The 25,077-nt window shown below is 27.8% G+C and overlaps 2 protein-coding genes across 3 annotated transcripts in view; one reads left to right on the top strand and one right to left on the bottom strand.

Moving 5' to 3' along the window:
- Positions 1 to 5,692: 5,692 nt before the first annotated feature.
- Positions 5,693 to 17,547, bottom strand: LOC107442230 (E3 ubiquitin-protein ligase MARCHF5). Its single transcript, XM_043056086.3, has 6 exons — positions 17,444 to 17,547; positions 17,233 to 17,323; positions 15,184 to 15,389; positions 13,435 to 13,565; positions 11,184 to 11,543; positions 5,693 to 6,753 (listed from the first exon to the last, which is right to left on the bottom strand). Exons 2-6 carry the CDS (start codon positions 17,316 to 17,318, stop codon positions 6,574 to 6,576), a joined length of 963 nt encoding a protein of 320 aa, XP_042912020.2. The 5' UTR covers positions 17,319 to 17,323; positions 17,444 to 17,547; the 3' UTR covers positions 5,693 to 6,573.
- A 461-nt stretch (positions 17,548 to 18,008) lies between these two features.
- orb2 (cytoplasmic polyadenylation element-binding protein orb2) overlaps positions 18,009 to 25,077 on the top strand; it is an 85,358-nt gene continuing 78,289 nt past the window's right edge. For both annotated transcript variants that reach the window (XM_016055714.4, XM_016055713.4), the window contains exon 1: positions 18,009 to 19,095. In XM_016055714.4, coding sequence (XP_015911200.1) covers positions 18,175 to 19,095 — 921 coding nt within the window. In that variant the 5' untranslated portion in view covers positions 18,009 to 18,174. The remainder of the gene's footprint in view (positions 19,096 to 25,077) is intronic.

Below are 25,077 nucleotides of genomic sequence, written 5' to 3'. Positions count from 1 at the left end.
ATAATTTGTAAAAATATATATGCCTGACAATTCAAAAATGTTTTGATTCACTTAAAAACTTCCAGAGATAAAGGAATTAAAGCAAAAAATGAAATTAACATCAAGGGGCCCAAACTTTTGACTGCTCTCCCGCCTAAACTATTGGGATGACATTTTGTGTCTAATTCCATCACCTGCACTAATCTAATGAATTAATAGGAGACAATTAAGGTTATGCCATCGAACCATTGAGATTGAGTCTTTTAGTACTTGATAGTCTGATCATTAGATGAAAAGTTATTCAAGGTGTTTACTTTTTTCTTGTCAAATAAAATTCCTAATTTTACTAAGTCACAAATGCATGCAGACATATGTACACCAATTTGAGGACCCAATTATTGCTTTTTCAATAAACTGTATAATTTGGAAAATGAGGCCGAAATAAAAAAGTTAAATATTTAGAGCTCCCTGCAGTAAAAATATTTTATATTTCATTTAAACAGGAATAGAGATCGTTTGCTTCCCAATGAGGCAACCCATATTGGTATTGCAACGGTGGTTGGTTGATACGAACACTGCTCATGCTGACATTTCTTGCCATTTAACGCTAAATGCGGGTTAGTTACATCCAAAAGTCCTCTATAAAGTTAGTTTGTCCCATTGCTTGATCCAGGAGTTCCCTTGTCTCTTGTGTTGGGTTCAAAATTACAAGGCTACGATGTTGAACATTGATGACTGTAAGCCCAGAATTGGGTTGGCTGTTCAACACCGGTTATAAAATAAAAAACGAAACAGGAATATAGAAGTAACAATTTGAAAAGTATAGGATCTTTTTAGAAAAGGAAAATAGGCCATCTAAAATCAATTAATAACTTCTTACCTTTATTAATATCTTACCTCAAGTATTTATTTTATCAACAAAATTAAAAAGATTCTAATAATAGATTACTAATATCAAAACAAGAAATTTTATCTTTTCATTTACTGGATAAAAATTATGTACTTAAAAATACTATTAAATCTCTTTAAAATTATTTTTTTATAACACATTTCCTTTGGTAATTTTCAACTTTTTGTGACCAGCATCTATCAGAGCCCCGAGGTGCTTGCATTTCAGTTCGTTTTATTCCAGTTATGAGACTCATTAATCATTGACTTCATACTTTTTCAGGTCAAAGAGTTTATCTGGTTTCATTTGTGGTACATTTTTTCTCCTGGGCTTTGTATTTAACATATGACACCTTATTCATTTTTTTTCTTCTTTCATTTATTTAATATTGCCAACATCTAACTTTCCTGTTTACAGCTTCTTCCTTGATGGTGTTCAGGCTTATTAACAGGGATGAGATTAGCCAAAAGGCAAAAAAGCTGAATTTCCACGATAGTAAATTTTACGCAAGCGCAGCCCTTTAATAATAAATTCCAGACAGTTTAAGGTAATAAATAATGTGGTGACATACAATTGCGTACTAATCTATTATTATAAAAACGACTACATTGATACTTAACATTTAGTGAAAATAAAAATTACCAATTGAAAAAATAAAGCTGGAAATTATATTTTTCCTCAGTTCACATATTACTTGAAAAACTACTTGGTTTAGCAAATTAAAACTACTGAGAATATACATTAATATTTCATTTCTTTTAATAAATACTGTTATGTGATTTATAGCAAATATATCAGTAATATTACTTTTTAAATTATATTGGGAAAAAAAACTTTAACAATGAACCAAATCATTATGTTCATGTTATAGTCTAATCTAACTACAGCCCTTTGAAACATATCAATAACAGTGAAGTAGAAATATATAGTAACTCCTTAACATACAAAAATTGGTATTTTAGTTTGAAAAATTACATGACAATCAGCAACTGTTTAGATAATTGTTTTTTATTTGATAAGAATTTTGCATTTTATAGCATAAATAACAGCAATTACAAATAAAATTTTGATAATGAGTTAACTCTTTTAACTATTAACTCTTTTTCCAACAAAAAAAAAAATAATTAAATTGAATCCCTTTTTAAGTTATTGCTTTTGTTTCCTATATCTTTTATGTTTGCTATATTTAGTCGTTAGTCCATTTTCAAACATTTTGTGACAAATCCTATTTTTTCTTCTTTGCTAGCACAGAATGTAAGTTTTGAATATATTCCCTTCCAGTTTATCTGATGTTGTAACACTTACATATACATACTAATAATCGTCGTTAGAAAAACAGTCGCTTTTATAGTAACTAATTTTTAAAAAAAATTTACTTCTTACAAGAATCGCGAGAGTTGATCTTAAAATTGTGTGAATATGAATAACAATTATGGATTTTGAAATCACATGAATATGAAACTAGATATACGATTTTGAAAATGAGAAAATACAAACTGGGATATAGAATTTTTAAAACGCGTAAATACAAATCCCGATTCATAATTTTTAGATCGCGTAAATACGAATCATGATGCGTAATTTTTAGATTGCATAAATAAGAATTATGATGCATAATTTTTAGAATGCGTGAATGCGAATCCCAATGCCTTATTTTAAAATCACGTATAAATGAAAATAAATGTTTGATATTATAAACAGCATGAGCAAATCAAGACATTGAATTTTAAACTTGCGGGAATACGAATCGCTTCATAGGTTTTTAAAAAGGCGTAAATACGAAGCACGACGTACAATATTCAAATCGCGTGAATAAGAATCTCAACACGCAAATATGAAAAGCTATGTTTGATATTAAAATCGTGTGAATAAGAATCGAGATATTGGCAGACTCCAGGCTTGGGACCTCTAAATGGCTTGTCAGAAACAGCGTCGTTTGAACTACAAAAATCGGATCTATCTGGAGGGCGGGTAAAAAATTCGGAAAATCTTATCTGCTGCGAGTAAAAGGGGAGAAAATAGCTAAAATAAGTAAAAATGAGAAAGGATTGGTAGCTATGTAGTTTGAATTTTGTGTTTCTCTTTGAAAATGGGTGAGTTTTCTGAAAAAGCGGAATACTTATAAAAAAAAGTGAAATTTTTAGAAAAATCTGAATTTTTGATAAAAAAGCTGAAATTCAAGAGATAAAAGTGAAAAAAAACGGAAATCAGCTAAAAAGCGGAAAAATCTCATCCCTGTATTAAAGATCTTTCAAATGTGATTTTTTTATTAACTGAGAAACCTCTTTTAACTGATGTCTGTTCTTGGGAAAACACATGATAGGCTTTCACAAGTAAAAATAGATAACAGTATCGGGGAAGATTCTGATTACCTTCCAATTCAAAAACTTAGCTCCAAAGATAATCAATGGGCTTCAAGAAATTTCCAAAGCAGCTCTATTCTTTTAGTAGCGTCATTTACATAGAGATTTCACTCATCTGTCACTTTTTCAACAGAAAATTTCTATTATTACTAAAGGAATATATTTTGTAGACTATCTAATGACAGGCAGTTTAGATTTTACAAATTCTTTACACATTATGGGATGTAAAATCTGTAAGTTTTGTAACATTATGATTTTTAAAAGTAAATTCTCTAAAAGAAAATGAGTAATTACAATATAAAATTGTTTTGCCTTTACTGGGTTGCCACACAAAAAAAATGAGCAAAATAGTTGCTTTTAGTAGCCTGAAGCATGAAAATAGTTGCCTAAATAAAAACAAATTCTTCAATAATATAACTAAAATTTTATTATATGACTTAATTATCATATACCATGATCTATTTACAAGGTATCTTCTACATTTTAGATTTTCAAATTCATGACTTAAGGAAGTTACTATTTTCTCCCGACAAAAACAGAACAATAAATTAAAAAAGAATTATAATAACATTTATTGAAATGATAGGTATAACCAAAACAGTTATACTCTGCATCTTCATATTTATAGATTTTGAATTTTAAAAACAGAGAAAAGAAAGAGTTGAAACAAATACAAAAAATTGATTTTCTTTTTTTCTGCAAAATTATAATCTAAAGATAATTTTTGATTCAATAAAATTTTGATTTGAATTAAAGATAATTCCAGATGAACAATTTTTTTGTTCATCTGGAAGGAAAGAAATACTGATTTTTCTGTTCTCATTTTGGAATTTAAAAAAATTCGCCAATGACTGGCTTGCTGCAGCTAGAATTTTAAAATGATAAAATAAAAACGATAATAACAAAAATTCTAAAATCACAGAAGTTAAAAAGATAATTCGCTCTAGAAATGTTTTTTCTTTCATTTTTGGAAAGAACACTAAGAAAGTAATTTTTAAAGAACATGATAAAAAAAACATTTTATATTTCAATAAAATATGGCTGTGAGTGGGGAGGACAAATTCAGATATTCGGAACACCATGAAATTGGGGGGAGGGATAAAATCCATTCTGAAAATTAGACTTTTCGGTGACTTATATCCATGACTTGCATTATTTTTTTTAAAAAATAGTTAAAATCATGAGATTTCATGACAAATCTCATGATTTTAACCAAAACCGTTCCATATCAAAATTCATGACTTTCCAGGTGTGCGGATACCCTGCATTTAATCAAATTGGTTGCAAATATGATAATTTTTATAAAAACGTTAGTGTTCTAGCATTAAATTTTCATATAAAAAAATTAGTATATTTTTAGACAAAAAAACTTTTTCAATAAAAAAAATATACTTTGTCTAAAAAATTTTCCCTTTTTATCAATAATTGATTTAGCAAATATAAATATATATATTGTGAAAAGTGATTACTCAAATTTGAAATTCAAGCATCGTAAATATTGTATTAAAAATTGGGTTATTTTTAAATCGTGCAGAATTTCGTATCAATAACCATTGAAAAGGCGATCTAGAAACAAACTTACAATGGAATCTGTGCAAATTGAGTTAAAAAGTGATGACTAAAATTTCCAATTGAAAATTTAAAACATTTTTTATTTTTTAAGAAAAAAGAATTCATGTGTTCAGAAGCTCTTGCAGGCTGCAGCTTGTTATCCCAATTTATGCTAAAAAAAAACAGCTAGGAGAAGAGAAAAGTCTTCTTTTCTTGAAAATAGTTGCTTTTTAATACTTTCAGGCAAAAAAAGTTGCCATAGTTGCCTCATGCCAGAAATAGTTACAAATAGTCGCCTGTGGCAACCATGCTTTACTAAAAAATCTGCTTATGAATTTTGACTAAGATCTCCAATATCAATATTTCAGAAAAATTAGGATTTATAGGACTATATTTTAGTAATATAGAACAATATAGGATGTTTTCTAAGGTTTTAAAAAAAGTATATTTTAATGGAGGTCTTAGACCACTATTTAAATGGAAGAAACAAGTGTCACAGTTAAATATTTAAAATATATATTTTTTGCTTTTATTACGACCATTTTTCAACCATGTATACTTTGAATGCAGTACCAATTTGTGATTATATTTAATTATTCAAGTCATTAATTAAAATACCATATTTTAAAAATAAAATGGGAATTATTAATTTTTAACCTATCATCGAAAAATAGCTACCTCTTTTATACCTTTTAACATCATTATCAAAAAATCAATATAGATGTATAAATTTAAAGATTATTCTCCTTAACTTAGTGTTTGAAAAACATATTTAAGAAAAAAAGAATGAACATAGCTGCCTAAATTTTCCTCACGTCTTTAAATCAAACTAATACTTGATCTCGTTCATGAAAGATTACATTTTGATATGAATAGGTATTCTAAAAGAAGTATTTAAGAAGAAAAAAAATTCCCATAAAATCTTTATTCAAAGTATCGAAATAAAATCTAAAAATTACATTTCATACATAAATTTCATTATGTAAGAACTATTTTCACACAGTATACATAAAGTTTTATTTGATATAGATTTCTCACAAAATTATTAATAAGAAAGCAAAATATACTACATTTGTATTAATATACCACTGGTTATTAAAAAAAAAATCCATTAGGCAAAATATTAATTTTACTCAAAAATAAAATAAAATAAACTGGGCTATGTATATGCACCAGAAAATATATATGAAAACAACATGTTACAGTTAAATGAGCATTTAAATGTAAAATAAAAATTAAGTTTATTGCATGAAATATTGTTTTGAATATATTATTTACAATTTTAATCCTTTGGACAACTTTTTTCATAATTTTAATATGATTTTATCACTTTCAACTATTTTCAAAGTACTTTCTCTACAGTTGCATATATATTTTATTTAATAGCAAACACGCAAATGTTTTTAAATATAAATATATTTACAAAATTTAATGCAAATTGATAAATAAAAACTATTGATGGTTCATAGGTAAAAAAACAAATTAAATAATTAAAAAAATCTTTTAACAATAAGGAAGTCTTAAGAATGTGCTAATTAATACTATATTTAAACAGATTGTAAAATTGAAGTACATTTTCATAACAAAATAAAAAAAATTGTAAATAAAAGGACAAAGTATCTCTCATTAAAAAAATATAGATTAGTTCTTGAATAAATAGCAAAAAAAAAAAAAGAAAAGCACAATAAAAGAATTCACACACTTATTATTTTTTTAGTTGAGAAAAATAAATTTCACAATTCTTATTTTAAAACTTGAAGTTATTATTTTATTAACAAGTCGAAGGAAGATTTAAAAATTGGAAGAGGAAGAAGTGCTATCAGTCTGTGATGACTGGGAACTGGTAGGAGAATGAGGAAATGTTGAATTTTTGTCATAATTGAGAATTCTACGATGGCACTGTCTGATGTACTGTTGTTGACGAAGATACATTTTTAATACTCCTTTCACGGCAATAAAAGTTATTCCACCCTAAAAATAAAAATAGAATCATTTGTATTATTTAAGTTATATATCCATCCCTAAAGATAAAAGCACTATAATTCCAAGCTTGATTGATTTTTTCCAAAAAATAAGTGCTCTTACTGCAAGAGAAAACAACAACAATTTTTTATTTTAATTCTGATTAATAAGGAGACAAATAAATAAAACTGTTAATATATACAGATATTTTATTAATTAGAAATTAATATTTTACACATAATTATTGAAATTAAAAATGAATAAGAAATAAGGTGAAAAAACATAAATTAAGACTTTTGTTTTATTTATTTAAATTTGCTTATAATAGATACATGAAAGCTTATTTCTTTGGCATTACTAACATACCGTAAACCGGGGCGAGTCTGCCCATTTTTTCAGTTTGTCAACTTTCAAGTGGTCAAACTTCTGTAAATATTAAAGAAAAAAGGCTTTTAATAGGTGTTTCGGAATCGCTATTTATCCCTCTTTAAAGCTGTGAAATCGATTTTAGAAAATATTAACAGTTACGCTGTTACTGTATATTTTTATAGAACTGCTGACAAATCTCTCCTATGGGGCGAGTCTACCCATTCTACTAAAATGAATGTTAACATTGTAAATAATCAAATTTTACTATTAAATTGTTATTTTTAGTTATTATATAGGATATTTATGAAGTAAAATTAATAACTTTATTATATATTCCATTTTTTTATTCATAAAATAACACAAATTGAGTATTTGATCGATTATCACATTTTGATCACAGTTTTGTTTTTATAATCATTAACATTATAAAATAAATTTTTTTTTGATTATTGTTGATAAAAATAAATTAAAATTAATATTGTTATTGTTTGGCTTTTATCCTTTGGATAGCTTTTTCCATCTCAGGTGGCATTTTTTTGTAACATTTAAATCCATTTGTTTTGCGAATATAATTTCGAACCATCTGTAATAATAAATAATAATTTATTTAACTTGCATTAAATAAAAAAAGTTAATTTTGTAATATAAAAATTGAAAAAATAGGTAAAATAAACATATTTTATATTTACATTTATATTTAACCTATAAATTTTCTTTTTAATGATAAATTTATCAATGCAGAATTAAAATGATATACTCAAATTCATTTAAAATGACTTAATTTTAATATAAACAAAGTTCTAAATTATATTATTATGCTTTATTAAAACTAAATACGAATGGGTAGACTCGCCCCGCGAATTCTGGCTTTTTGTTTACAACAGCAAAACTTGCATTCTTTTTGTTTATTTTTTTTCATATAAAATTAATGTAATCTTTGTCTTAGATAAGTTTATCACTTAAACAGAGTGAAAATAGTAATAATAATAATAAACTTGCGGAGCACCAACTAAAAGTTTGCTGATTTTCAATACAAATCTCTCAAAAGACGTTTGAACAGGTCGGTTAAAAAGACACCAAATAAATAAAAACGGATCAAACTACTACAGCGCCATCTTCCTTAGAGTCTGAACTAAGTCCTCCGTTGGTAAAATTTTTTTTTATTTGGAATTTAAAATAGTGAAAATTAAATAAAACTAAAATGGGTAGACTCGCCCCGGTTTACGGTATTTGTTTACAAACATTGTCATGGTTTAAAGTGAGAAATTTAATTAATAAATTATAAAAATTTCTCTTAAAAAATAAACAATTATGCACTGAGAAATTATTTTTAGATAATTAAAATGGAAGAAAAATCACTAGACTACTGAATACACTTTTGCATAATTAGTAAGTTAAAAAGAAAAATAACCCAATCAAGTTTGTTTCGACCTACCTTAATCTATGAAAGAATGATAAAATTGAATAGAAATTTGAGAATTCAAATTAAGTAAGATATGAGATATGAGGTAGTATAGATATAGACTTTTCGTATAGATATGAAATAATAATTTTAAGAAAAAATTAAGATTCTTTTATTTATTTAAAATTTTCTTAGTAATAGATATATGAAAGTTAATTTCTTTTAAATTACAAATACAATAGTTTACAAACATAGTCATAGTTTAAATTGAATCATTTAATTAATAAATTACAAAAATTTCTCTTAAAAAAAGACAATTCTGAACTGAAAATTTTTTAAATAAATAAAATGACTCAATCAATTTTTTTTTCATTTGCCTTAATCTATGAATGAATTATAAAACTGAATAGAAAATGGAGAATTCTAAAATTACAAATACCAAGCAACTTATAATTTTTTTTTTTTAACTTAAAGAACATTTTTAATTTCGTTTTAACATAGTATATTATAAGTAAAACTACATTTGATTTGAAATAACACAAAATTGAGGTTGTATATAAAATTTTAACTTAAGAGGATAAAATTAATATTGCACTTTAATTTCAAAATATTACTAAGAAAGTTTTTAAATCTAGATGTTTCCTTAAAATTTTCAAATTATTTTTAGTAGTTGCAAATATGTTAAGTTTTCAACTTGACTACTGAAAAGGATTTATTGAAGAAGAAAACATATGTTTTCTAAGACTATTTTACTCATAAAAGATCTAATTTATTTTTTCCACCGTAAAGGTTAGTTGAACCTTCAATTACCATATTAACTAAGTTTTTCTTAAAAACAAATTGGTTTTTCAAGATATAATTTTCTTACAAACTTGCTCAAATGTATTTGCCATCTATTAGTTTTGATTAAATATCTTTTTTTAAAAAAAAGAACTTCATTAGGTTACAGAAAATAGTGCTTGATAGTTTTTTAGAACTTCCATATCTTTTCTCCTAAATATAAAGTGATAAAATTACGCAGGCTAGTTATTTACAATGGGTATCAGCATTGCACTTTTACCAGCATTCAGATTTTTTAAAATTTACTTTATCAATTGTTTAAATAGATGAAAACTGATCTTGATGATGCAAAAAAAATTCTCTTCCACTAAATTACGAAAACATCAAGATATTCATCAACATCTAAAAGAAGGCAAATGTTTAATACTTAGCTACCTTTAAAAAGAAGACCATTCACAGAATTTTATTAGTACAATTTTAAGAGGAGAAAATTAGTTACGCTTCTACAATAAGACTAGCTATTTTTTCCCTTTTTAATGGAGTAACAAACAATCTTGCATTTAACATGCTTCGAAGGACATTGCCAAAAAGAGTAAAGTATGCAGGCAGTATCAGTTTATTCATAACAATTAAATGAAGAGGATTAAAAGCATATTTAAATTTACTCCTGTTTCCTTCCTTTGAAAAAAGAAGAGATTTCTTAAAACTTTCATTGTGGCAATGATGCACCTTTGCCCCACCTTCTGCGCATAGTTTCCCCACAGCAATATAATTGAAATAAAACTTACATTACTTTTAAACTTAATTATTTTATTTTAAAAAATAATAATGAATCGCAATCAATAACCATATTCACTATTACAGCAATAGAGCACAGCGAGTGTTTTTGGAAGATGAGTTCGTCGTGATGAAAGAGTTAAAGGGCAAACTAACTTAACACTTACTATGCAGTTCATCAACAGTTTTATTGCTTCAAAACCTACCAACTTTACACTCTTCAAAAAATTTTATTCCTAGTGGTAATGAAATAATTATTGAAGTGACATCATAAACAATTACTTAATTCACTTTTTATCATCACTTAAAACACAATAAGAAAACCTATTGAAATGCAATGGTAGTTTTCGTTAAAACAGAAATCAAGCATGAAAGCAAAACTTTTGCTAACACCTTAAATATAGAAATAAAATTCTGAAGATATGAGCCTCTAACACTGATGGTACTAATTAATTTTTATTTAAATAAGTCTTCAATTTCATTGTTTAGTTCAATTTTATCACCCAAAGAAAACAAAATTTTTATCAATATAGAGGATGTATAATAGGTGTGCACAACTTTTTTAAGAAAAGGGCCACTTACACTGCATGTAGATTAACGAAGGGTCACACTCATATTTAGTTATGTTATAAGCAAACATGATAATTTTTATCTAAACATTGGAGTTCTAAGCCCCAAATATTTTTATCAGTAAACTTAACATATTTGAAGAAAACTAAATACTTTTAATTCTTTGAATTTAATCAAAACTAAAAAAACTGATAAATTTTTTAAAAAATTTATTCCATTTTTCACAATAATTAATTTATTAAATATTTATATATATATATATATAACATAAATATTTGGGAGGAGGGGATATAAATTCTAACCAAAAAGAAACGTATGGAATGAAAGTGCAAAAAAGTATGCATTTCATAGAGTAATATAAATTTGAATTAAATATTTAATAAAAGAAAATTTATAATGTTCAAATAAAAACGAAATTAAAAGAAATTTTTTATTGTGTTCTGAAGTTCCCGCAGGCCGCATGTGGCCCTCAGCCCATAGGTTGTGCACCCCTAATGTATAAAAATTCTTTCTTCTGAATTAAAAAAAAAAGAAAGCTTACCAGAAGAGTTCTTTGGGGATTATGAGGGATATGGTTGAAAAATATCTTTCCAAACATTGTGGCCATTGTTGGTAAAAGAAGGGCCCCACACAGGACTCTGGTTGCAGATATGGGGTCAGAAAAGGCAGGGACGTCGGGTGGCGGCCTGTCGGCAACGCTTTCTGGGACAGATGGACGAGCAAAGATCTTATTAAAACTGGGCAGCCTGTTCCAGTACCTTCTCCAAACTTTTAGGCAGTAATCTTCCCATCGTACCATCTTGCCTAGGATCAACATGATAGGAATAGTAGGAAGACCAACAAGCAGCACCAGTGGATCTGCTTGTTCCATTGTGTTGAGACCTTCTTTGTGTCCTAAAATCTGAAATTTAAAAATTACTTAAATATAAAATCTACTTGGCATAATTATGCAAAAAAAAAAAAAAGAGTGATACAGCAGATTTTGTATCTCAATTAGTTTAACAGTATGAAGTTTTTTTAACACATAGAGGTTTTCATAGAAGAAAAGCTATTTTTTTCTTCATTACTCAAAGTATATTTAATATTGAACTTGGGTCCCGTTCCTAGTAGCGGCTAGCTAGAAGCCAACAGATTAATAAGCCGAGTTTCAGACTAATGGGTACCAGCTTGTCCTAAAGTAAAGGCGGCCTGTGAGCAATTCTGTCTACATTGCCCTATGATGTCATTGGTCACGAAATTAAGGAGCCTTTAACTCCAGGACACTCTGGTTTACACTGGGCTACTGTAGGAATGCTTTAATTTTATACTTGATATAAACAATATTATTCTTAAAATAAAATTGCGTGAAAATTTTTTTTTATAAAATTTTCTTTTTCTCACACTTTTGAAAAGAGTGATTTTGATAAAAAATAAGGAGTTGAGCAGAAGAAGGTTTCATGCGCAGTTGAATAGGCTATATTTGAAGTTTTTTAAGCTGACAAAAGAAAAATAAATAAGGAATATGTCTCTTGTATTTCTTGTCCACAAGCTACTAATTGCAAAATTCATAAATACCTAATACTTATTTAAGCTGCTCATGCAGCATTCACACTTATTAGTGTTTTAATTTGCTGCTGAATGTGAGGATGACCCATTAACTGTTTGTTGCCAAATGCTCCTGGAATCTTCTTCCATTTTGAAAGATGTCGCTTAGGACTTTCCTTCACTAATATCTCTAAAACTTAGCAAACTAAATTAACATTTTACAGTTACATAACATTAAAATATGATCTTTGTCTGAGAAATCTTAATATTGACATAAAACCTTTTTTTTCTCTCTCACTAAGTTATTCAAGAAATTTCAGAATTCAAAATCACTTTTCAAAGTTTCCTTTTGTTTTAAATAACAAATCTTAATGGGACCCATTTCATCATTATTACCTTAATCGTTATTTCTTAACATACTTAGAGAAATTTTTAGAGGTCATGACTCCCCCCCCCCAAATTGGAAAAAAATATTAAAATAATTTTTTTAATAGTTTACAAAAGAAATAAAATATTTTAAAAATTATTTAAGGGGGCACATACACTTAGGTAGGTCAGAAAAATCGATATTTTTTTCATCTAATTATGTTCTTCACTGTTTCAAGAATCATAATCCAAAAGATTAAAACGAAATTCGTCATAGTTTCATTGTAAACATTATTTAAAGATGTTGAATACTTGAATTATCAAGTATTGTTCTATTTTTTATTATGAAAAAAATAAATGAGAAGACAAGCATTAAAAACCCCAGTTTTTTTTTCTTTAAATATTTAAAATAAAAAAAAATTATTATAAAAAAATTTATTGCAAGGGGGGGGGGGGGAATCTGAGTCTATGACCCTCCCCAGGAAAAATTTCTGGATCCACCCCTGTACAGCTGTATTACATACAGTGGTGTTTTGTTTTTAAAATGTGCAAAAACACATTTTTTAGAACAAAATCTTATTTTTTTTTTCTAATTTAATTCAATTTCATTTTGCTGAATTATGCTGTAAAAGCTAAAACGTTAAGCAATTACATTTTCAAAAAATATAAAGGAAACCTTAAAAAAAAGTTTTTTTTTTATAATAATAATTCTATTTTTTTTTTCAAAAATATTTTTTCTAATAATATATTTCTATTTTCTCCCTAATTTTTTTTTCCTTCAATGCAATTTACAGCAATTAAAATAAGAGATCAGGAAAAGAATACACATCTTAATATAAATTTATTAGAAATAAAAATACAAATGTGTGATTTTAATGAGGAAGATGGGAAAAAAAGCTTACTTGCATAACTGTAACAGCACCATATGTTACAGCTGTCCAATAAATTGAACCTACGACAATGCCTGCAGTTGCAAGTGGGCAAAATTTATAGATAAGCCGATCTGCTACATCAAGCACAAATACAAAACGACCTAAAGAAATTAAGATTTAATGAGTATTAAAAGTATGTTTAAAGAATTTGTATTATAAAAGAAACAGCAGAAGATGCTCATATTCATTTTCTGGAAAAAAATTCCCAAACTATCAATTACGTTTTTTATTTATGTTTGTATTTAATTTTATAACATAAAAATTGGTTTGCTTTAAAAGATATGAAGAGGTTTGTTTGTTTGAGATACTTGTTTTTTCTAAAATAACTTTTTTTCCTAATTTGGCTTTCAACTCTAAAAGTAAATTATTGATAGAATCCTCTTTAGTGCACTCTGACTGTCACATGAGGTTGTGTCCTCAAAAAGAGCTCCTCTCTAAATAAGAGCCTCACACAAATATTTTGAATACATTCTAATCTACTTATTTGTTTCGTTATGACATTTTTTTGTATTTCCTTATTTGACCTTTTTCGTACTTGGTGTAGATGTTTGCCCGGTTGCTAGGAGAGGTTTTAATGGTCTCTCCTAAGGGTTTTCTTCAACACTTAGACTATGGAAAAAATTCTGTACCTCACAAAAATAGTCGTAAATAGAGGTGGTCTTTCCAGGATGTTTCACTGTATATATATTTATAATGAAAAAAACAAACAAAATACATACAATAACTTTAGTTCAATCACTGAGAAGTTCCATTTGTTGAGACTTTTAAAACTAATTTCTAAATGCATCTTTAGAGAAAATGGAGGTGCTACATAGAGGCGGTCTTTCTTGGAAGTTTCATTGTACTTTATAAAGAGTAATATACATAACAAGTAATAACAGTAAAGTTACATAAAAGCTCATTACATAAATATGAAATCACATCACTTCTTTAAATATTCACTAATGTAAGCAACCAAACACACATAGAATCTGGTTGCTTCTAAAAAACGAATGATTTTTGTAAGAATTTTTTAAAATTTTTCGTATAAAAAGAAAGGAAATCTAGAAAATTTTCATTTCTAAATTATTTTCTCCAAATTTTCATTATTTTTAGAGATTTCCTTCATTTTTAAGCAAATTTCAACTTTTTGAGATTTCTAGTTTTTATCTTAAGCGTATGAACCCTGAGTAGCATAAAATATAACACACAAAAATTTTAATGTTGATCAAGAAATTTTTTTTTTTTTTTTAAATCCAAAATTTATTTTCATTTTTATAATGAAACTTGAAATATATGCATTTTGAAATATGTTAAGCAAATAATTTGGTTTAAATTACAATCTATTAAAATTGATTTTCGTTTAATCTAATAGAGGACTTGGGTAATTATCACTTAGTCTTTTGTAAAGTTATTAGCTAGATAATTATTAATAAAACAAAATCATAAAATATTTCAAAGAAAAAACTAATATCCCAAAGAAAGAAGGTCAACATACCATCAGTAGATTACATTATGTCTATGACTAAGGAAGTTAGCCTTCTTCTCATATGTATTTATATATACTTTGGCTAAGGTTTGATATCCTTCATTCGCCTTCTCATAGATTAATAAATGTGTTGCATTTTAGTCGCTAACATGCAAGGTATTATAAGCAACATTAAATTAAAACCAAAAAGCAGAGACATTTTGGAATAGCTGTATAATATTTGTAGTAAAAATATTTTATAACAAAATTACCAAATGGTGGGAATACAAGTATATATTCTGCATTGCATTGAGGACATGAAACAGAGGCTGAACTGTTTCCTTTTTGCTTTTCATCAATCCATCGCTGCAAGCAAGTCTGATGAACCCATTTAGTAGTACCTCTACACTTACACGGCTGCACCCATTCAGCATCTCTATCGTCTTCGGTACTTCCAAAGCACACCCAACAGTTTATCCTAAAAAATTTATTTATTACAATATTTCAATGTAACTAGTCTAAAAATATCTTTTCTGAAGCTCTTTTACAGAAGAAAATTTAAAAAAGCCACAGTTTAGGGAGCTTAATTCTAAGAAAATCTTTACTAGCTTATGCATTTCTGTCTGAACTTTAAAAAGAGCAAATAGCTTAAATATAGAGCCTTGATGGCTCGGGGGATAGAGCGTTCGCTTTCCGAGGATGTGAACCAGGTTCGAATCCCAGCGAAGGCTAGTTGATACGGGGATATTTCCGTATCGCTAAGCTGCCAAATAGATTTTAAACTTGCAAATTTAAAAAAAAAAACAGGTAGATGTTTGCCCGAGGGTGGCTATGAGTTATACCTTTCGAGTTGGTCCCTTTCTGTGCTGTTTTTTTCTTTAGTTTCTCGTGGATCACTGCCCGTAAGTTTCCCAGACTTGGCGATTATTCTGCCTCAGATCACGATACAGAAATCTCCCCGTTTATACGAATCTGGCTTGCACCCACCACAGTGCTGAAATAAAATATCCTTAGTGGTTGACGGATCATCAGTTAAGAGTCCCCTAGCCGCTAGGCTACTTGTGGGAGGATGCACAAATGCAGGTTAGTTCCATCAAAAAGTCCGTCACGAAGGTGAATTTCTCCAAATACTTGATCCAGGATTTCCCTTGTTTTCTCTATTGAGTTCAAAATTACAAGGCTACGGAGCTGAACATTAGCAGTTCTAAACCCAAAAAAGTGGGTCGGTTAGTCGAAGACGGTTATAAAATACTGTTATCATAAATTTTTATTTTTTGAAAAATTAATTTGAAAAAGTAGGTCAATTAAATGTGCCATTGCTTGGTTCTTGTAAAGAAGATATTTCCGTGCCATGATCTGGTGCATATCATGATTGGTTCTGTATCATGATTTTAAACTCGCTAACTATTTTTTTTTTCAAATAAAAAAAAAACATGTCACTAATTAGAGTGCTTATGAGTTAACCCTCTTAGGTGATTTTTCTAGTTTCTTGCTGGCCACTGTGCAGAAGTAACCAAGACTTGACGATTATTAGAGGTTGAGATGTTTTTGCTGTAAATAAAAACAATACACCTACTGACCTTCCTACAGCTTACGAACTTGCTTTCTTCTTGGTAATTAATTTATTATACTACAGTCAAAACAATCAGTTTTAGTGATAACTGAGTTTACAAGTTATAATATGGACTACATATTGAGAAGATATTTCAGCATCAATTCCGGTTTGCGCCAACTACAATCGCAAAGGCTGCCAAAAGAATTTAAAACTTGCAGAATTATAGAGGGTAAAAATAGAAGTGTCTGTGTATAGATTTTTCAATGGGTGGCTATGATTTATATGCTTTGAATTTCTCTCCTTCTGTGATGTTTTATTTTAGTTTCTCATGGGTTACTGTCTAGAAGTCATTAAAACTTTGCGATCATTTTGGTATAGGTACCTATGAGGAAATCTTTTAATAAGTAGGCCAGCAGCTAATGTTCAAGTGTCTCACCAGTCAAAATTTCTAAAAGCCCTGTTAGAATTTTAAATTTTCAAAGAAAGAGCTACAAAATTTAAAAAAATACTTTCAATAAAAGTTTGTTGGTTTAAAATTTAAAATAGATATTTTTTACATATTCCATTATATACATATTATAGTAAGCACTAATTACACAATTTATTTACTATAAATGGACAGGAGCAGCTTATGTTTAAATGCATTGCAATTACTCTAAGCGTGTGTGTATTATCATAAGGAAATGAAAGATGCGTAAAGACGTTATGAAAATATATTACATAAATATTTTCATTTTTTATTTTCGGTTCAATTAACCACAAGTACCTCTCTTGTTGACCAGCTTCATCCACGTCAATAGATCTTACTTCCTCTGAAGGAGGAATTGATATAACTTCGCTCTCTTCAGTCATGACTTCTACGGGGGTAATAAAAAAATATTCAATTTAATAAATTTAAATAAATTAATAATTTCTAAGCTGACTAACAAAAATTACACCATGATATTAGAATAAAGTAAAAAAAATTTGTTCATTACATAAAGTTTAAGTATTTATTTAAATTACAAAATCACAGTTCTCATTTCAAGATTAGTTATGTTGCCAGATTTGTGCAACTCAAAAGAAAACTTTTACAGTTATTATTCAAACTTGTATGAACGGATAACACGCGTTTTCTCAGTTGCAAGCATTTTGTAGTTTATTTTTACCCAAAAGAAATTCCTCACGTTTAAACGGTTGAAAAAAATATATTGTTAGTTTCTCCTTAAACAGGGTGTTATGAAATAATTTTAGTTTATTAATTATTTGTTATGAATAAATTTAGATTAATCCTTATGATTAATTTTTATTACATGAAATAATTAATTTTTATTTAATATCAAATAACTTCCAAATTATTCCAATTTAATCTAAATTATGTCGAATAAAAAAATTTTGAACAATAGTTCAGTCATTTCACTCCTTAATTTTAAAATGTTAAATTTTAAATATGATTTGTCATTCAAATTTTAAAACCTATATAGTTATTTTCTTCAAAATATATAAATTTCTGATAAATTAATTTATATTATAAAAAATCAATAGTTTTGTTGGCAACAGCTTGTACGTAAAGCAAAAACAAAAATATTCCTATCGTTTGGTTTCGGTGTGCTGCTGCAGTGCGCATTTACTCAGGACGGTCGAACGCAGCACATAACATTCTCTGCGGCCGAGAAGAAAAACAGCTGATAAACAAAATAAATAACTACGCTATCACGTTGGCCGTCTGATGGGGGATTATAATTTTGGTGTAAATTCGAGCGTAGCAGCTTTATCTCCTGTCGATTTCCAAACTAATTCCTGCAATACTTCTTTATTTTTCCCAAGTGATCCAGTCTCGCATACGATGCAAGATGATCTCCTGCTTGATAAATCCACCGGTAAACAACTGCAACAGCTGTCCCCTTCCAATGATAATACCACAAATGGAGATCAAAATGGGTCCGATGATTATTCTTTAAGAAATAAAAAAAATGACGACTCCGAAACCGACGAAGTTCAGATCGACAAAAAAAGTTTGGACTCATCTTCTCCGGGAACTACATCTTCTCCTTTGCAACTCGGTTTCTCAGAATCATCCAATTCAATTAATATCACATCCACAGCACCAAGTTTTTGGTCTACAGTTGGTACCGATGATTCTTTCGTTCAAGGGATTCCAACTATGAATGGTACACTGCCATTCCAAAACTTTGCATCCTCCACAAATCCAATATTAAGCACCAATATGGGACCTCAGTTAAATATTTCTCAACAACACACACCTCAGAGGCGTGCAATAACCGGTGCTCACAATTTTCCTCAAAACAGGCATCAGCCTCAACCTAATTTATTTAAAGCTTACACAAATTGGAGCAGCCCCCATCAAACTGCTTGGTCAACTCCACAAACACCCAACACCCTATCCGCTTGGAATGCGGTAAACATCTCAAATCATAAAAGGTCCGTGCCAAATATGAGCCCCATCTCTCCCATGAAGAAGACCCAAACAAATGTTGGCCAACATTCTATGGTTATATCACCGTCCAAATTTCGCCGCAGTACATCGATGCCCGTTGGAAAACCATTTCCTCATGGACTTGGAACAAATTCGAATTATGATATTTCTGGTGATGAAAACAGAGATGGAAATGTCATCTTACCTTTTCAGGTAATTTTATATTCATTATTTTGAAGATTCAATCTTCTAAAATTAAATAGTGTTTTCAAAACTGATTAATTTAAAAAATTCTTTACACCATTATTATTCCTCCATTAAACGTTCCTTTTAAAAATTCTTAATTGTAGTAATGTTCTATATTTTTAAAGTATGGTTGAACCTAAAAATATAAAGATAAAATAGGTAATCTTTTTGTTGTGCCAAAAATTAATGAAGACTCAAATGAAGTTATCAAAATTGGAATGGTGTTTCATTTGGAAACAATAAAAAATCTTTCAAAAAATTCTTCTCACTAATATTATTTCTCCATAAAATGTTCTTAAAAACTTATAATTAAAACGAAATTATAATTTGTACTCATTTAATGATAATTTTAATTAAATGTTTTGGAATTTCATGTATGGAATACTTTGGAACTTTTATTGAAGTAATTGTATTACAGATTAATAGGGATTTAAAACTCAATTGATAAAATAATTGTAAGTGTGAAAAAAAATTTCTTTTTTTATTAAATTCTCTCTATAAATTATAATGGAATTGAAAAGAGAAAAACAATATAAAATTTTTCTGTGTTGAAAATAGTAGAGTCCCGTGAAAATGATGCTCAATTTTGGATCCTCAAATTTTGGATGGTGTTTACATATGGAAACTGATTATTTTAAAAAATTCTTTTCATTAGTATTATTTCTCCATAAAATGTTTTTTCTATTAATTTATAATTGTAAGGAAATAATGTATTGTATATATTTTATCCCAAATTTTATTTGATATTTGGAAGTTATATTCATAAATTATTATTGTGTTTTTCTCAATGTAATAATAGCACAGTTTAAAAGAATTCATAAACTCAATAAAGAGAATTGGTATTATTGGTAAAGTTTTTTAAGGAATTTAGCAAAAACTGATTAAATATTTTTTTTTCTTCAGAAAATGGTTTCTTTTTAGATAATAACTTAATACAGGGTTCACATGACCTAGAAAAACTAAATCAGTGGTAGCTAAGATTTTTCTAGACTACTGAAAAATGCTTAAATTTAACTATCATTTGTGACTTAAGAAATTATTCCCAAGTTATTTTTTTTGCTTCCAAATATATTTTTAAATTAATTGCTAAAATTAATAGCTTAAAATTAATAGTTAGAGACCTAGATAAATCTCACTTTAGCTACCAAATTTTCCAGACCATGGGAACCCTATTTATATTATTTGATTAATATTTAATAGCTATTATCTCATCATTTATTTTTAGCTTTTAAATAATTGCTAAATATGGTACATGGTTAGATAATTGATGAAGATCGTTAATCAGAGAATAGAAATAACTATAATTTTTATTTCTTAATAAATTAGTCCTTTTTTTAATATACATAGCCTTAGAAATTTATTTTTTTATACATTGCTTTTTGAATTAAATCATTCTTTTTACTCTTGTTATAAAATAGGTTTTATTTTATCAATTTATTTCACTGTTTGTTAAAAGTATAAGTTTATTAAAAAATTTAATTTTCATCTTTCTAATATTAATTCACTTCATATCAATTATTTATTTTTAACATTCTCATAATTAAAAAGACAATCATTGCTTTAAGAAGTTTTCACTTGTAATAAAAAATTGTTTTCATTATTATTAAAATATTTTTATATGTTTATAAATAAAACTTTTCTTCCTATATTACACCAAAACATTTGAAATTTTTTTTAAATTTATTATTTTATTTAATTATGTAGGAACCTTATATTATATTTGGATAGGTTTAGTTATTAATTCCTCTGCTAAAATTATTTTAATATTTATTTGTTATTTCACTCACTAAATTAAATCAGGTTGATGTTTTAGCCTCTAGATGTTTTAGCTCAAGAAGAAACCTAAAGCAATAAAGGCTTACACTTTATTTTTAAAATGATGTTCTTAAAATTTTTATTAATTAAAAAAAAAGTAAAACTGTTCTGTTAGCAACTGAAACAGTTAAATAATTTTTTAGTTTGTTTATTTTTTTAATTTTCTATTGATTTAACTTTGTTTAAGAAATGGTTTTAACTTTTACAATTTTAACAAGTTTTTTTTCGTTTCAATAAATCAAATTTCCGATATGAAGAGACGAATTGTTTATTTTTAATTGTAAACTTTTATTTATTTATTTATTGTCCTGATTGATCTCCTCATCATTTTGCTAAGAAGTAAAACCATTTTCTATAAGAACTTGCTGTTCAAAAACTATTAAAATGAGAAATGCTGTGTGAAAGGTAATAGTTGATATTTCGTTTTAGTGTTGGTAATTTATATGTTTATTTTATACTGTATTGAATTCCATTCTTTTTTTACAAACAAAACAGCGATTATGCAAACATTACAGCAATCTAGCTGCAGCTAAATTCGTTTTTCAGTTCTAGCCAAAAACTTCAAATAAAATCTGTAAAAAAAATAGTGTTTGTTTTAGGATAGCAATAGGAGTTTTGAAAACAGAATTGAAACTTGCGATGTAGCGTGATTTACCGCCATATCGTCTGAAGAACGAAACTAAGTCTGCATGCACTGCAGGTTCCACAAGAACGCGAATCAATATTTCTATAGTCCTGTCTTTGAAAAATTACAGAAAGCGATATTTTACTTAGAATGCATTTGAATTAAACATTGATGGAAATAAAATAAAAAAACCGGGTAAATTGATTTTTTATGGTAGCTTAGTATAAACTAGTGGTAAATTATTGAATTCTATTTCCATAATAACTAACTTTAATCAGTCGGAAAAACATTCCTTTTTTTGGCAAATTGAAACATAATTTTATTTTTAAAAGCAAAATTAGCATTGAAATTCGAACAAAAATTCACCGTATAAATACTCAGAATCCTAAGCAATCGGCATAGTTTTATTTTTTTTCTGATTACGTAACTTGTTTGAAAAATATAAAGCTTTTACAATATAATTTTTGGATGAGAAAAATGCTTTCAAACCTAGTTAAAGCAGCAGATGTTATTTTTTCTTCCTGTCACTTATCTGTTATGATAGCGAAATCCTAGAACAAGAGCTGAAGCGTTATCATTGGAGGAACTTCCTTTCTTTTCCTGAGGAGGATTATTTTAAGTGCGTTAAGAGGAATAACTAGGATTTTGCTGCAAAAACATCGTTTTAGCCTAAGACCTGATTACGCTCTCATTTCCATTTATGGGAAGTGGATAACAGAGATTTAAGTAAGCTAATAAAAATTAAACTCTCTTAATCTTCAGATTTGTTATCTTATAAGAAAATTAAATTAAAATAGTGATTTGTTAATTGAATCAGTGTGCGAAAAAGAGCTAGTTAACTTCTATGCTGATATTTATTTTTAGATGCTTTAAAGTCCTTTAAATGCCCAAAATCAAGGCAGGGGAATTCTAAGAGCAATCAGTAATTATAATTTTTAAAACTGTCTTTACCAATTCAAGGACGCGTGTTTATTAAATGGATACATATTTATTAAATGAGTTTTGATTAAAATAATAATTATTTGTATACGTTACGTGTGAGCTAAAACGGATGATTTTCTCTTTTATAATTGCTTCGTTGGAAAACCGCTTGGCTGTGATAGGTGATTAAAACCAAAACTTGTGAAATTCTTTTAATTGTTTTAGTGACAAAAATTGTGTTTTTATATTTTTCTTCTGCGAAATTCAGGAATTTTTCCAAATGATTACCATACACTGAAAATTGAGAATTGTTTTGACGTCTTTTACACCTGCTCTAATACCAGAGTAAAGTTTTTAAACTTTGCTAATGAGACGTGTTTATTTTACTTTACCTTCGTATTAATTTTTTAATTTTCACTTCCGTTGGTTTTTCTTTATTCGATAGAGTTTAGAATAAGTTAAATATCAATTCCATTTTTTTAATATTTACTTCTGTGTTTACATTATTAATAAAAAATGTATAAATATTAAGTTTTAAGAAAAATCTTATTTTCCCAAATTCAAATGAATCTGCCATCGTGATCTCTCAACTTTTAATTCACATTGGTATTGTTGTCTTTTTAGCTTTGTTAATGGTTAAATATGTTGTTTAATTTGATAGTTAAATATTCAGTTAAAATCGAAGTGTAGACAATTGCAGAGTGAGGAATTTCGAAATACTATGGATAAACAGTACTTTCTTATTTAATGACTAATATTTTCCTAATGTTTGAAGAGTTTTATAATCATTTACACAATGGTAGGATTGAGCAATCTCTTAAGGTTAATTATTTATATTTAAACGCAATATTTGAAAAGTCTGAACAGAACTTGAAAAACAAGCAACGAAGCTTGCATAATATTTCATAATTAAATTTGTGATTTTAGAAGGTTAAACTTTTTTTGTGAAGAGTTTGCCAATTTCTGCTATTGGAAGAAAAAAAAAGTATTTTTTTAAGCAAATTTTTTTTCCTCATTTTTATACCATTTTAAAATTCTAAATTATAAAATTTCTGCTTGGCTTTCTTTTTGATTTCTTTTTTGTTTCATTTCATAAATTATTTTATGACTTGTATAGATTGTTTTCTTTATGAAACATCAAATGGAGATAAGACTTTTTCGAATAAAATTTCATTGCTGTATTTGACATATCTTTGTGGTAATTAAGGAAAACTTAGAATCGGGCGGCATTATTATAAAAATATTCTATTTAAAATTTCTTTTCAATCCTGAGCATTCGAAAGCTCTTCAACTGAAGAATGTATTTTTAAAAACCAATTTTTCACTTCGCTTAACTTTATTTGTTATAATTTAAACAATTATTTTTATTTTAAGAACATCAAATATTATACAAAAACCAAGCAAGCTGTGATTTTTATAAATCGCTTTTGAACACACAGTATTTGCATTCTTTCTTTCTTTTTTCTTTTTTTACATTAACAAAATTTTCTTTTCAATAATATAGTATGGGTTAAAATTCTCCCTTTTTCTAAGATGAATTATTCTAATGCATTAGATATCTTATAGGTCGTGAAAGATTTTAAAATTACTTTTAGAATATTTCTGATAAATAATTGAACTCAAAGGGGAAAAAAAAATTGTGCTGAATTCAGAACATTCACATTAATCGCCTGAACTATACTCCTTTTTTTCGAGGTAAGGGAAAAATTAATTTGTTTCCTTTTTCATCTTTCTTTTCGTATTCGTGGTTTTGTGTGATATTCTTTTTTTTCTTCTTTTTATAACATCCCCGTTATCTCCTTTCCCCTTTCCTTCATGCACACAAAAAGGAGATAAGTCCTCGCACAGTTTTCGTTTACCTTATCAATTTGTCGATATTGAACGACCGTACCTGAGTTGCGTAAAACGACGACGAGAAAAAACAAAGATGCTGTGTGCACATCATCTCCTCCTACTCCTTGGCTCCGTGCCAAAGATGTAGAATGGTAATGCAATCAGCTGTGAGACGCACCGCAATACGTCATGTGATCAATGCGGAAGAGAGGTAAATACCTATGTCTCCAGCAAAAATACAGGCATGAACACACTGCTGCAACGGCGCGTGCAAATATCGTGAAGAACAAAAAAAAAATACTAAATAAAAAGCTAAGCCTCGAAGGTCATGGTCCATTTAAGATTCCGTGAAATTTGTCATTTTTATACTCTCCTTACCGTTATAATACAACTTGTAATGATTGCCCTCGCTCGATGGCGTGAAAATTTTTATCTTCTCCAAAAGTCAATGTAACAAATGGTGCGGTGGGCCGCGAATTTAGTCAGTTGCCCGCATCACTTTTTTCTTCTTCCACTTGTCTTCCTACTTCCCTATTTCGATGTTCGTATGTTGACTGTTTCTATTTATGATTGTGAAGAAATCCGAGAGTTGCTATATTTAGTTTAAAGTCGTTGAGCGTGTTGTTTTGTATATTTAATCGATATTTAACAGTTTTTATTTATTTATTTGAAATTAAAATAGTTACGGCTAAATTTAATCCAAGCGAATGCAACATAGGTTTGGATTGGATTGTTATTCAGATGGACACCTAGCA

This window comes from Parasteatoda tepidariorum, chromosome 2, assembly GCF_982258835.1.
Source record: "Parasteatoda tepidariorum strain Cologne lab strain chromosome 2, Ptep-v5.0, whole genome shotgun sequence".
In the NCBI taxonomy this organism is placed as follows: domain Eukaryota; kingdom Metazoa; phylum Arthropoda; class Arachnida; order Araneae; family Theridiidae; genus Parasteatoda; species Parasteatoda tepidariorum.
Note: the sequence above shows the minus strand (reverse complement) of the source record. Positions and strands in the feature narration are given on the sequence as shown.

Coding starts and splice junctions, on each gene's coding strand:
- LOC107442230 (XM_043056086.3), bottom strand. CDS start 17,318: ATGACTGAAGAGAGCGAAGTTATATCAATTCCTCCTTCAGAGGAAGTA. Junction 13,566..15,183: donor ACTTGTATTCCCACCATTTG/GTAATTTTGTTA, acceptor TAATTTCTTTAG/GTCGTTTTGTATTTGTGCTT. Junction 11,544..13,434: donor GTGCTGTTACAGTTATGCAA/GTAAGCTTTTTT, acceptor TTTAAATTTCAG/ATTTTAGGACACAAAGAAGG.